The sequence below is a fragment of the Thamnophis sirtalis genome, unplaced genomic scaffold (assembly GCF_051295495.1).
Source record: "Thamnophis sirtalis isolate CommonGarterSnake01/CBP01778 unplaced genomic scaffold, rThaSir2_p1.2 scaffold_5, whole genome shotgun sequence".
Classification (NCBI taxonomy): domain Eukaryota; kingdom Metazoa; phylum Chordata; class Lepidosauria; order Squamata; family Natricidae; genus Thamnophis; species Thamnophis sirtalis.
Genome location: NW_028261385.1, coordinates 51,304,144 through 51,319,377, shown reverse-complemented (window position 1 = coordinate 51,319,377; position 15,234 = coordinate 51,304,144). Strand labels below are relative to the sequence as shown.

Genomic DNA, 15,234 nt, shown 5'->3' with positions numbered 1-15,234 from the left:
GCAGGTGGGATTTAATTATTTTACCTCAGTTGCACTTTTAACAAAAATCACTCCTTTGTAGCTGTTATTTCTATTGGGATTGAAACCCTCATTAGTGCTGCTCCTAGCAGCTACTATTTCCATTTTTAAAAAAGAATTATATATGTAGTGCAAAGATGCAATTAAAGATAATGTCAGAAGTCATTCTAGCACAGTGGTTCTCAAAGTGTCACCAATACCATTTTGGGAGGTCCATAAAGTCAAATAAATATTTAAAATGGCTGTTTTAATTTCTAATACAGTAAATATCAAAAAAATAAAAAATGGGATCCTCTTATCATATTTAAGAATGTAAGAGGATCATGTGACTGAAATATTTCAGAACTACTGTTTAAAAATTAAATGATCAAAGATTAGTCCATGTTTTGCAAAAAAAAGATATTGTGCTGCTCACTGTTCTGTATATAAAAGTTGTGACTAGCAACTACAAATTAGAATTTTAGTGGAATTTCAAAATGATTTTGAAAAAGGCATTATTCACCATCTCTGCATACATATTATTTGTTCCACTTCAACTCTTTATGTAGTTAAAAACAATCATTATCACAAGAGCAGAAACAATGTGAAAATCTGAAAAACTGTTTATAGTAGTCAAGATGCAATCAAAATCCAGGCTATGAATTTGACACCTTGACACTCTAGAATAAAATGTTTTCTGTATAAATTCGTACCTGAGTAGCTACTCTTTCCTACTTTTCCAAGGAGAATAGAGCAACTTCCTTAGTTATCAGCTATGTTGATGTTAATCCCTGAAATTTATGATGGAAGACTCTTTCCAATCTGGTGCCCACAAGAATCTTTAACTTCAATTCAATATCCCTAAAAATACACTCCTAGTGATCATTGGCATTGAAATCAAGCAAATCGAGAGAACAATGATTTAGGCAAAGCTACTCAGTCTAAGGTGTTTCCTGGTTTATTCCATTTGCATAAATAGAATTTCTATTAGAATCATGTGATATTTATGGGATTACTCCAATCCAGTTTCTCAGTCAAGGATATTAAGTTAGTTACAACTGGATAGACTGGAACAGCTCACAACTTTTTCTGTTTGTTTCAGCCTGAAAAAGGAAGTGTGATGTAGAACAATCAAAGATTCATCTGGTCTCACCTTAGTTTATCCTCCTGCTACATGATCTTACTTTGCCGCTCTTGTATACTTTTATCTTTGCTTTTACATTATTTTCTATTAAAAGATTGTCTAAACTGGTAATATGCAAAATCACAATGAGGTATATTTTAAAACTTTCTCATACTGTTAGAGTAGAAACATTAACATAAATGGTTTTTGAACCAGTCAATGAAATCAAAGTATCACCCACGTTTGGAGTTTGTCATTTAAAGGCATTCCTACTGATTTAATGAAAATAGAAAAAAGCAGCTTATAATAAGAAATTCTCCAATAGTTCTGCTTCAGTCATTCTGATATCTCTGGGGTTCTGTTATCCCCACTCCCCTTTTTCTTTTTTGGTTGAGATACTAATGAACCCATTTTCAGTTCCAGTTTCAGATATTAGATCCCAAATAAGTGGAAAATAACATATGTAAACTAATTTTTAAGACATAGCAGGCAATCCACACACAAAATCTGCACACATATTTTTAAATTTTCTGAAAGAAAAAGATCCAGTACATTCAAATAACGGTTTAGTCACAAGCTAAACAATCAGACATTTGAAAAGTAAATTGTTCTAGTTTTATTGTCTATCATTTTTGTTATTTCATGCAAGAAAAAAAGAACTGTCTTAAAACTGATGTCTTAAATTCAGACATCATTAATTGCTTTTAAGTTTCTTCTTTGTCAGAACATGTCAGTTTTTCTTCTTCCTGCCATTTGGAGAACAATGAATGGACTAACTAAAACATTCCTTTAATTCAATCCAGATAATTGCATTTGGGGACAATGTTGGAATGTTTGGAATGTTTATTCAACTTGTATGCCGCCCTATTCCCGAGAGACTCAGGGCGGCTAACAAACCAAAGGGAAGGGGAATACAAACAGAACACAAGACAAGCAAGTTAAAAACAAAACAACAGTCACAACAGTTTAAGTGGGGCTGGGAACTCATCAGCCCCAGGCCTGCTGAAACAGCCAGGTCTTACTGGCTTTGCGGAAACCCAGAAGGGTGGTGAGGGTCCGGATCTCCACGGGGAGATCGTTCCAGAGGGCCGGAGCAGCCACAGAGAAGGCCCTCCCCCGAGGGGTCGACAGTCAACATTGGCTAGCAGATGGTATTCGGAGGAGGCCTAATCTGTGGGATCTAATTGGTCGTAGGGAGGTGATTGGCAGGAGGCGGTCTCTCAAGTACCCAATGTATATGGTGCCTTACACCAAGTATCAAAGGTGCCTTATTATTTGTCGAAGCATAACTCATCCATTTCACCCCTTAAAGCCCCTCTACCCAATGTGCCCTGACCTCACTAACCTTTGTGATGCTGCCTTCAACATACTCTGCAAAGTGCTATAGTACAGTCCTAAACCCAGTATAATTAGAACTGGTTTTGTGAATGGAACCATTACAAAATGTGAATTCCTGTATGATTGAAAATATATTCTAATGTCATGAAAATAGGGTTCTGTTGGAAATTATTCTTGTAAGTTGATTTACATAAATTGAAAATGTGTGCATTAATGCAAAATATACGAACAGAACTTAAATCCTATTAGGACTGAGCTGTAAAAGGTGAAAAGATTCTGGTTTTATGCTCCCATGCTATTTGAATGACCTTTTCATCAGAGATATTATGATGATGATCGACAAGGAATTAGGACTTGATCCAAATGTGAATGAGTCTTAATTCCTTATTCATCATAAATATCTCTGAATTTAATTCATTTGGGGAGGGAAGTAAGCAAATAATACTGTTTAAATGAAACAATGCATCTCTTATGCCTGTTACAAAATTATAAATAAATCCTAATGCTAATAGGTGTAAAAATCTATTAATTGAAAAAATGATTACATCTGCTTTTTTACTGAATCATAGCATTTTTTTTAAAAAAAATGAATATAAACATAAAACATAAAATCATCACATCATAGCACTTCAAATGGAAATATTAAGATTAAACAGGATTATTAAAAATGGTCTAGATTTATTACATTTATTAAAAATGTTGAATCTCAACCTTATCATGCAAGCAAATGAAATAATTTTCATTTTTATCCGTTCAGTAGTGATAACCAAAAGGATACCACTAAGAGGGGGAGAAATACAATAATTTAAAGCCAAAATATACACATTTTCTTATGAAAGAACTTATTCAAATGAAAGAAAAGTATTTCTGGGTAGGACATCTGGAAAATTTACTGCTTTGTAAATTATAGTTTTTAACATGTTTAGCATAAAATATAAAATAAAAGATAATAATATTTTGACATCTGAGACTTAGCTGTTGAAAAACAAGATTAACACATATGTATGTATATATTACTTACTTCATAATGAGAAGACTAAAAAAAGTGACTGGACCAACTGTTCTGAAAACAGAAATGTCATGCTGTTATGAAGGAATTAATAACAGAAATTTGTTTGGGAACCAGTTAAATTTATTTGGAGGAATAAAGAAAAATATTATGCATGTTCTAGACAGAACCAATTGAGAATAACATAAAAAATTAAATGATTTTTGAATTCATTAAAATAACATGTTTTGGCTGCAGAAATTAAGAATTATCAAAAAGTCAGTAAATAAGAAATCCTTAGAAGAAACATAAAAGATATTTTATTATTTCCTGGTTTCACCTTAGATACCCTGAATAGGTCCAAGATTGTCCAATCAGATTTGGGTATACATGTTCATTATTCTGAAAGCTAAGCCAAATTCATCCACTAAACCTTATGTGGCAGAATGTGACAATATCCAATATATAGTACTAAAGGACTTTATTCAGAAACATTACATCATGCAAGGGTTATGTATTATAGTTGGGAGGCTGTAGTCTGTTTTTTCTTTCTTGGTTTAGATGTTATTACCACCTATAAACTTCATAGTTTCTAGCTTATGTAGCATAAAGTCTTATGATTCATTGTTCCCTTGATTTCAACTGAACTTTGTTCTAAATGAATATCCAGGAAAAAAAACAACCTGCTTAAGGTAAATAAATGAAGCCAATTGGACAGGGTTTGGGATAAGACCAAACATTTATTATAATGGTTCATATTCAAGAAGTATTTTTATTAGTGATTCTTGAATAGTAATTGGTTCATCCTGCATATTAATAAAATAAATTGGGTCATTTTGTTATAATATTTAGAGTTGTTTGTGGACAAAGGTACATCTATGCATGTGAGTATTTCCATGCAATCATATGTAGAATGCATCTTTTTTTAAAAAATGTGAAGAGTTCCCATGATTAGCAAATGAAATGAGAAAACAACTATCAACTATTTCAGTTACTTAGAAGGTTAATTCTAGGTCCTTACTTTTCACTATTGCAGCTGCAAAACTCAGAAAAAAAATTGTATCTGTAGACTAAGGATGGGAATCCTATGTGAAAAATAGGTTATAGAGAAGACAACTATTTCTCAGAAAGAGAAAAAGAAGAAAAGAAAATCTATTACAAAAAATATAAAGAAACAAGAAATATTTGTTTACCATCTCAAAATAGATGGATCAGAAGTCAATATAGACTTTTTAAAATGTTGTTACTGAGTATGGTGATTTTTCCCTCCCAATATCCTCCCTTTATGCCTTCAACAAGAAATTCTTATTTCACCAAATCACAAGTGATTGCTAGAAAAAGAAACTGAATGAGCAAAAGTTGGACAAGTGTCTTTGATGTAACAGACTTTCCAGTTCTACTAGGTCTTTCTATTAGTGTACTGTAATGGCAGGTATTATAATTCATTTCAGAACAATACAGAAATATAGCTTTTGTCCCACCACACTCTATAACAGCACAGCTAAAGAAAAAGAGGGCATTTCAAATTTGCCTCTACTATGTCCAATTTCAGAACCGGTTTGAAATGCACATATATGGTATATATTAAAGACTGATGGCAATGGAATTGTCTACACAAATTTAGCAACATGGTCATGTTTTTCATTGCATCAAGATCAGGCATATCTAGAAGAGATCCTTATTTAACCAAATGAAACAAAGTGTAATGGGTAGCAAACTAGCCAACAAGAGACCAAATAGATTGAGGTGCCACAACATTTTTCATCGATGGAAAATTTCTTTTAACAAGAAAATAAATATACGATAGTCTCGCACACCACATATAAACATATTTTAAAATGTTTAAAATGGTTTGGAGCCAGCCCTTTTCTAAATTTTTAGTAAACAATTATTTGTATAAATAAGGTAGAAAACATACAGCATGCTGCTAATATACTGGAGGAAATATGGGTGCAGCAGCTCTCAATAATGAACTTTCATAAACATAAACAAAACCAACTTGTTTGCTTTTTTTTCTCCACAAGCTGGCATGTAATGCAAAAATAAAAGCAAAATTTTAAATAAAGACCATTCAATCTTTTAAATTAATTTTAAATTTAAATTAATGCATCACTTCTAAGATCCTTTCCTGCATAGAATGTCAAAGCTCAGCCTTCTCATAATTAAAGCATTTTTTCTACATTTCCATTTTTAAAAAAAACCCAAAGCTGGGAATGTTAAAGTCAAAGTGACCAAGCAAATATGTGCAGAAAGTAACCCTTTTATTATATTATATACTGTAGTAGTAATAAAGTTTGTTGGAAGTGCATGAATAAAAATTTAGTGAAATTACAGGAGGAACAATCTATATAGCAATAATAGGTGCATTCACTGTGCATCTGAAAAGAGAGAGAGAGAGAGAGAGAGAGAGAGAGAGAGAGAGAGAGAGAGAGAAAGAAAGAAAGAAAGAAAGAAAGAAAGAAAGAGTGAGTGAGTGTGTTTTCACTCATTTTGGCCTAAAACTTGTGTTCAGGTTTCCAGAATTCTGACATCAGAACCCAGATAACACTGATTAGAACCATAAGGCTTTACAATAAAAGCTAAAATATTGACCATATGATGGCAAAAAAGTCTTTATTTTGTGGTTAACTTATTCTCTTCTAGCTACTCTCTGATGAAGTGGGTGGTGCTGTAGAGGAAGATCTTCGTCTTCTAGACAAGGACCTTGATCGTTCTGCACTGTAGGTTACATGCTTATCATAATTTTGTATCTGAGCTTCAAGAAATTCCCTTTGCTGCTGGCTAATTGTCTGGCTAATCAGTCCAGGGAGAGCTTGGATGCTACCAATTAAAGTTTCCAGTTTTGTTTCCAGAGTAACAATCCTCTTCTCAAAGTCTTCACTTCGTTCATTCAAGTCCGAAATCATATCATACATGATGTTTTGAGTCTAAAAGGAGAACGAAAAGATGAAATAAATTATGCCAACAAGATTTTTCAGCAGTATTTTCCAATGTTTCACTCATAAACAAGGAGAATGCACACAAATAGATTCACAACTGAAACCAAACTATTTTACTTCCTTATTTTTGTATGCTACATATTGCATTGAAACGAGGCTATTAATTTTTGGTGGAGCACTTCCACATGTCAAGCATGAAAAATTCCTCAGAAGAATAAAGATACACAAACGTGAATCATGCATATCTAGAAATCTATTTATCCCAGAAGCTGTAAAGATTCTCTGCCTGTGAAATAGATTTTAGTAGATCAATTGTTTCATTTTTCTCCAATATTACCAGAAGAAAAATGTTATTTTCCTAAAGGTGCCAGTGCACATTATGCAGGGGTATTTTTTCCTGTTTTCTATATAGCACAAAATTATTCCTTAAACTCTATCCCATATTCCCCATTCTGTCTCTTGGCTACGTGGTACTCCAGTGCTTTTTACCACCAGGAGCCAACTAAGGGGTTTACAAAGTCTATCATCTGTTATATTGCAGAATTCCTCTAACCTTGAGCAAAGCAGGAAATGCTCCTCTTTGATTGAAAAGAGATGTTGAGTATAATATAGGTAAGTGTTATAGGCAATGTGGTAAGGTCCAGTCCAAGAAAAGGCAGTGTAACAAAAATGCAAAAATATGGTATTGATTGAAGAAGCCCTGGCATTTACACAAATCAAAATAACAACCTAATGCAACTACCTGATAAGAGTCTTTTCTCTCACTTGGAACCCTTGGCTTAAATCAAATCAAAACAAAACAAAACCCTTTTGATTAATCAGAGTTAAACATTCTCTTCTTTTTCTTTTATCAATCACCACCATAAAAACCCAACAACATAGAGTCCTAATAGCTGACTGGCCTTTCCTCAGTGTCTGCCACCCTCTACCTTACACAACCATTATAGTTTATACATATTGTGTTCATATCTCCCATGCACCCTTTACATACTCACTGGCCCTACACTAACAGCAGGATTCACTCTAAATTTAATGGATTTCATGATCACAGAGGAGAGCGACTCTGGATGAGTCAGCTGCTATGACCAGATTATAGTCTGGTCATCTTTGAGATGATTGCTGATATAAACCTTCATGGAATAGTGAGCTGGTTAAAACATGTCATCCCAGGAACTTAAGGGACCTGGAGATTTACCTTCCCACTTAAGAACACAGAATACCCCAGAAACAGGTACTATTGCTTCAAATCATCCACATATCTTTTACAAACCGTATCAGTCAACTTGATTTGCTTTACATCTTGCCTTCTACTGAGTCAAGCAGTCAAGCAGCATGATAGCCTTAATACTAATTATGTTGCTGTTTTAATAGGGAGGGCAATGATCCAGAATGAAACGTAAGGATGACATCTCAAAATAAACTGAATCAAGTACCAACTACAGCCTTTTCTGGAGCAGTATTCCATGTTAGTGAAGGCAGTGAAAAATGAATAGAGAATAGGCCAGAGTTGCTGTGTGATTTCTCTTTTTTTCAGGAGGGTGGGAATAAGGAACCAGAGTAGTATGGTGCTTGTTATCTGCAGTTTGCAATATAAAGTAATTTGAATTCAACTTGACCTAAACTTCAGAGTTGGGACAGAGGATTATGATGTAAATTGGCAGTTCCTTGTTGTATAGTTTTAAGTTATATTCATTTTGAGGATTTGAAGGATACTGACAGAAGGTTTGAAAAAATAAGGGTTACCTCCTGCAATAACCCTATCCACCTGGCTGCTTAAATTGATAGCAAAGTCAGCCTCAATGCTTAAGAGAGATAATTAAGGCTTCTCTGGAGGATGGCTATATTTTTTGTGTCAGAAAAAAGTAATGATAAATCTACTATTAAAGAAACCTTCTGTTAAACATAAAGAACTGGAAAGCTATCTACTTCAAACATACTATTTCCAAAGATAGTACTGTATATGAGAACTTCAGACACATCCAGAGAATGCTAATTATGTGCAGCAATTTCAAGTAGACTTTCAGTCAAGTGGTGTATAGAAATTGCTTTGGGTACCGTGTTACACTTACATCATGAATTTCTTAGGAATTCTTATGACTTCTTGGTGGCTATCCAGGCAGTCATCAGAAGTCAAGTCTGGCTCAAAGTTACACCTACACATGAAAATTGAAGTGGGACCAAAGCCTATGTAGGTTTAATTCCAGATTCACTTATTTATATATTAAATTCATACCCTGCCTCATTCTGGAGGTCCAGTGGTGCTCCATACGCACCCTTCTCAGTTTTGCACTCCACAACTTTATGAACTATATTGGCCTGAAGGAGAGTGACTGGCCCAAAGTCAACCAATAAATTTTCATAGCTGATAGTGAACTAGCAACAGAATCTTCTCAGTGCCAGGTCAACTTCTTAATCACTACACCACTTTGTCTCTCAAGTTTTCTAATTATATATTGAATGAATTTCTACTGAATCTCAAAGCTCAGAAATGAATTAAAGTTGATCGACAAAAGTACTGTACGTCATTTATAACATTGTACCAACCTTCGCCAAGTCCACCAAAGTGTTTGCCTGATCATTCAGTTTTCTCTGTTCCATTTTAACACTTCTTAATCTAAAAGATAGAAATCCAAGTCAGATATTTCTTATTTGAAAGCTCAAAAGACCTGTATATGGCATGCATCTAAACAAATAATTGCATGGACAATGTCTTGAATACTTTGTGTACAGTCATAACTGGTTATGTGTCTGGGTACAATGAAGAGCATGCTTCCTTAACACCGCAAAAAAGAAAGAGAGAGCAAGAAAATGTGATGTTCCCGAAACTACTAATTGCCATGGTTAACGCTGAATTCAAAGTGGGGAGTAAGGATTTATCCATAGTATATGAAAGAAAGCCAAAACATTCCTTAAAGCTCCTGTATCCTAGCAAGTAGTCATAGGAAGTAATGAGTAATTTCTTCATTGTTACCTTAAGTAATTATACTTCTTCCGTATGCCTACATGATTAGATACAGGTAAAAGCCCTCTTCAGTCTGAAATGGATTTGGTTAGGAGGTGTTTGAACCTGATGAAAACACAGTGATAAGTGAGTTCCTTCTCAATATGTAAAAACTTTTATCTGACCAGCAGCTAAATGATTAATATGTTAGTCATTATTATATTATTAATAACATATTATGTTAATATGTTATTATTGTCCTTGTTGCTGTGGCTTACCTAAGTACTTTAGAAAAAAAATCTGCATGAATAATTTTTTTTAATTGGTTTAGTTAGCCTGTTTATCTGTCAGTGATTGAGATGGAACATTAGGCAGATCAGATGGGTATACTGTAAAAGAGACCCCTGGGTATATCCTTCCCTTGATGCCTAAGTCATTCCATTCGTGCTAATTAACTGAACATGGTAAGAAAGGAAAAACAGGGTATATTATGCTGCATTGTAATACGAAAGTTTATGCTCAAACTTTACGCCCCAAAGAGGCTGATTTGAGATTGACAAAGACTGGCAGCTCTTTTGTCCTCATGATTCAAAAGGGGGAGAAGACGGAAATAACTATTTTGTGGTTCCCTTTTCCACCACACTGTTTTTTACTGCATTTTTTTTCAAATTTCCTTATTAACACCAAAGTACATTCAGAGTTTTTATATGCAAGCATTCTTTAATTCGATAAGAGGAAGCAGTTTATATGTAGTTTACTTTGTGCACCAGGAACTGTTATCTCTACCAACGCCAATATGGAAATCCTACAGATAAGGACATTCTTTATGTTGGAAATCAATGGTCACAAATAATTGCTTGGAGGATTATTTTCTAGGTGGCCATTTATCACCACTGGGTTGCACTGGCAATAAAGGCATCTGTGCAAAAACCTACAATCCACTGGTTTAAATACATAGCCCACTGCTGATAACTGCATGAGGAAGTTATTCAGACCATAACATAGTTCTCATTTGTCACTGTCCGGGCTCTATATTTTTATATTTGAAAATCTATATCTCATTAAAGAAATACCAGTAACCTCAGATGGATAGAGATTTTATTCTGTTCTTTTTTTCAAAGTCATTTCCATCAACCTCACTGGAATTGCTTTCGTTACATAATTTGGAATGCTTTTATTTACATATTTTAATCAATTTATCTTAAAAGTGGTATTATATAGCCTTTCCCGATAGATACCTATGGAATTTTTGTTCATCTTTTATTTCTTCAGAATGAAATCTAGCTAATTCACATGGCCAGAATTCAGAAGATCCCTAATTCCCTTTAAAAGGCCGGCTTGAAATGAGGATGAAAATATGGTTGTAGTTGCACAAACTCATCATTACTGTCAGGAGATAAGGCTCAACCTCATAATGTCAGAAGAGGAAGAATATATGAGCAAACATCTAACAAGATCCTGTGTGGTTGTAAACATAAACCAAAAAGGGAAATAAAACAAGAGTGCCAGTTAAATAAACACAATTTGAATTTATTTTTAGGCATGTTGATTTGTCTGTACAACCATTCAGAAGTGTATTAAAACTAGATTGTCAGTTATTTTTGAAAACAAAAAGGCCAGTTATGAAATTTAGAATTGCTACTCCTTTCTTCCTCATATGACATATGGAACAAGTATGGAAAAGTATCAGATCTGTTCCGATTTTTTCCCTCACAACTGTGTGTTACTAAGAGAGCATTTCTATCTTTCAAGATATGGCTGTTCTTAGCCTTATATGATTTGTGAGAGGAAAACCTTTTTACACTATTATTTTCTTAGCTGCAACAGTCAGATTAAAATGAAACTAGTCGGATCTTTCTCTGTAAATTATGAAATATTGATACTCTGATTCATCCCTTCTGAACTTCACTTATCACAGAAAAAATTCATGACTTTGGATTGCAGTTCCACAGTAGCAACCAGACTATAGAAATTCACAAATAAAGTATCCATTTGTTGCATGCAGACAGAGGTAAATTCTGCAAATTTTAAAGGAACAGCTCACACAACTTACTTCCGAGCTCTAGTTTCATTGTTGAAATAAAAGACAAAACAAAGAAAAGAAACTGTAACATTTTCTAAAACAAATCAGTACAGGGGATGGTCTTCAAGTGAATGCAATTGGATCTGTATAGCTTGCACTTCTCACGTATTCCTTATGGCGCCAGGGGGCCCGTGCCTAATGAAATCTGTGCCCAACTCAGATGTAAGATAACATTGTTGTACCATTACACCTCTACACCCCCATTTCACCCCAACTGAATTAATTGCTTTCTATTCACATTCCTTGCTATACATATACAAAGTAATACAGGGGTAACATAAAAGTTTAACTTCCCTTCCCAGCATGACTTTTATCAATGGGAAAATGGATCACCATAAAATAGCAATATGCTTTGTACATCTCTGTGATGGAAGTTTGATCTTCCCTCCTTCTCCTAACAAAAGGGTGCTTCGTTTGCTACCACCAAAAGAAGACTGCAGAGCCATTCAGTTTTTGTTTTCTTGACCAGAATTTTCCTGGTAGGAAAGAAAGATGGAAGAATTGGTGGAATATTTCGGGAGATGGGCATATGGAAAGCAATTGAAAGCTGTTCCCAGTGGAGTATCCATACATCCCAGGTCACCCACCATTGGTTTTGTCTCACTTTCTGCAGTTTGTCACCGTGATGTGAAAGTCAGGGGTATAACAGGGCATTAAGCTCTTCAAATGAAAAACAAAGGCATAAGAGATGCTGAAGTGTGTTTTTTCTAAAGTAGATGCAGAGCAATAATTCCTACCCCCTCCCCAACATTCACTGCCCGATTGGGAAGGTGGTCTGTTTGGGATATGTCATCATCAAATTAAATTTTTTTTGAACAATTGCACCAAAGTCCAAAAGGGAGGGCCAATAATAGTATGAGAACGCAAGGGATAACTTCAGAGGAAGAAACAGGTTATTTCCTACATGTGGTAGGACTTAGTGATGCCACACGGGCATCATTGAAAGGCCAAGAGAAGGAGAACTCTGCATATGAAAGGAAGATGATAAAATATGGTTCTAAGTTATTTCCTACTCAATAGCAGAAGAAGCATACCCTTATACAGCAATTTTGAAATAAATGGAGCAAAGCTTTTAGAATATAATTTTATTTCAGGAGGGAGGCTCAAACATCTTTCTTGAAATATGAACTATTACTAGCAGAAAGCATGGTAAGTTTAAAAAAGAATTTTTTAAAATTGCATTCTAGTGAAATAAGAAATTACTGCAATTAATTGCCATCCTGTTCCATTTAGGGGCTAATCATTGCTGTGAATTCAACTAGCATTAAATGTAATAATACACAGACTGATTATCTGCTAGTTCTCTCTAGAGATTACATCCAGTTGTAAATATGTCCAACTTAATTCGAAGCATGCACAACTATATACTGTATCACTATGAAATGTGATCTGAGCTCAGATATACTATATTTCTCAATTCTCATATCCAGTTCTTGCCTTCCAAAGTACCTAAAGAAATTTAGGTACTAAATTTCAAGCAAAAAAATAAAGGAATTAAAATTTCATGTAACCATATTTTTGAAAGCATATTTCATTTTATATTATTATGCCCTTTTCTATATACAGCATTGTTGAACCTCATGTTTGCTAAACCACATAAATATTTATAGGTATTGAATTTTGCTTGAGCATATTAAATAACCATTGATTTAATTCAGCCTCTTCTACTCTACTGAGGCTGAAAAGGAAATACTATTACAACTATTTAATATGGTCAAATCAATAGCACAAGAAAAAAAAAGTCATTTACAAAATCTCTCTCTCTTTCATTCTGGCATATAATATATGTGACTAAATTCACGCCTGCCATAGTGAGAGCCATGATCAAAATGTTCATTGTACAGATTTCCCATTTCCCTTTTTACTCTAGATGCAGTGAAAGGAAAAGAAGAAGTAAACAAATGTTTACTGTTTATTGGAATTATTTAAACTTATGCTAAACCCTAAATTAGCTTTATATATTACAGTGAGCTCCATGGTCTTCACAGCCATGATGAAGAGACTGGAAACTTTTGCTTTCAGTTTTGCTTAACAACTTTTAATGATGCTCAATTTATTAATAATATTAACATGATCTATTGAAATGAGTCACTTTGAAACCACAGTTGTATAATGTCTTCTTTCAGCAAATCATAGTTAACATTAGGATTCAGAGCAGTGGTGGGGTGCTAACAGGTTTACTACCAGTTCGCTCATGCTCTCCCACACTCTTGCACGTTCTCACGCGCAAGCTTCTGCACATGCGCAGAAGCATCCGGGAAGGTGGGTGGACCTCCCGCCATCGCCACTACTGGTTTGGCTGAACCAGGAGCAACCCACCTCTGATTCAGACTCCAGATATGGATGCACAATTTAAGATTACTTAAAACAGGTTATTTTGTGTGTAACTGTCATATAGAAACATGACAGCACAACACTTTCTGCTTATCAAGATTTTGGTATTAGTATGGACACCTAGTGGTTCCTCCCTTTTCTGAGAAAACAGCAAAGGACTATTTCTCAAAAATGTACATAAGACAGAAATATAATGTGGAACATGTATTCCTTTTATTTTATTTTATTTTATTTTATTTACAAAGAGCCTGCAATTTCCAAAGTTTCCACCTCAAAATCATGGTTTGTTCTTATATTTTCTATATTAAAGTGGAACCAACAAGTTTCTTTTTCTTTTTTACCAAATATAAATCTTATTTTAGATTTTAGCCATATTGCTTTTTAAATAAGTTGATCATTCCAAATCATCACAGCTTTAACTCATAAAATGCAATTGGCATATTGCCAGAACCTTTAATGGCTGTAATAAAAATATTTTGATTTGATCATATTAACCTAAGGGATAATACCAATATTATTTATTCAGTTTAAACACTTCCCATTAAATGATAAGATGATCCTCCAGATATTCTTATCTGTCATCTAATGTACTAGCACAGTTTATACTCTAAACAATCATATATATGAAATGCATTTGCTTTTAAGTAATCAAAAAAATTCATATTGAAAAGTTCCAGGTAAAGGGGATGGATATGGCTGCATGCAACATTTTTATTTCCATTCATTTTCCCTTCTCCTACCACCACAAATATTCATGCCATGCCTTTGATATCTTTGGTTTTAGAGCTATAGCATAATTCTTGTGTAGATTAGGCTGTTTATATGAATGCATATCCATCTGCAGAATTTTGGGGCAGAGTTCTTTTTGTTTTTGTTTCCTTTCAGCAGAAATGCATATTCAGAAAGAAATAACTTTCTTCCTGAGATAAAGAGTACTATTTATTCATGCCATTCTGTTGGAAAAAGGAATCTGCCAATATATCATCCAACCGATCATCCCTCCCCATTCTCTCTTCTATTCTTCCCAGCCTGCCCAAAATCTGTTTCAAAGGACAGAATCCTTTGGAGCAGATCTGGGGCATATCAAAGAATGAAATAGGAGGAAAATCGAAGGAAGCTCCATTAAATAGGCAAATATGCTCAGTATCTAATGCAGTACCATATATGGAACATTATGGAATATTAAATGGAATAAACAGAAAGTCACATTTGAGGCAGTTGTCTGGAAGCCAAAGCTATGGGATTATCACAACAGCCTCACAACGACAAAACAGACAAATCAAGGAGTACTTACTGGTGAATAGCTTGCAAGAATTTGCGCTGATGTTTCCTTACTTTTGCATGGTCTATTTTTTTTACCAGCTTGGTGTTTTTATAAATTAACCATGTTTCCCTGAGTACATTGGCAGCTGCATTTTTCACCTATTTAACAAAAACAAAATCAAACATACATCAGGATGTCTGAATTCAAATTATATGCCTTCCAAGATT

The 15,234-nt window shown here is 34.3% G+C and overlaps 1 protein-coding gene across 1 annotated transcript in view; it reads right to left on the bottom strand.

The window, feature by feature from the left end:
* Positions 1–5,686: 5,686 nt before the first annotated feature.
* The window catches only part of KCNN2 (potassium calcium-activated channel subfamily N member 2), a 75,159-nt gene continuing 65,611 nt past the window's right edge, over positions 5,687–15,234 (bottom strand). The window contains exons 7-9 of the mRNA XM_014062059.2: positions 15,038–15,165; positions 8,930–8,999; positions 5,687–6,373 (exon numbers count right to left, since the gene is read on the bottom strand). Of these exons, the coding sequence (XP_013917534.2) occupies positions 6,086–6,373; positions 8,930–8,999; positions 15,038–15,165 (486 nt within the window). The 3' untranslated portion in view covers positions 5,687–6,085. The remainder of the gene's footprint in view (positions 6,374–8,929; positions 9,000–15,037; positions 15,166–15,234) is intronic.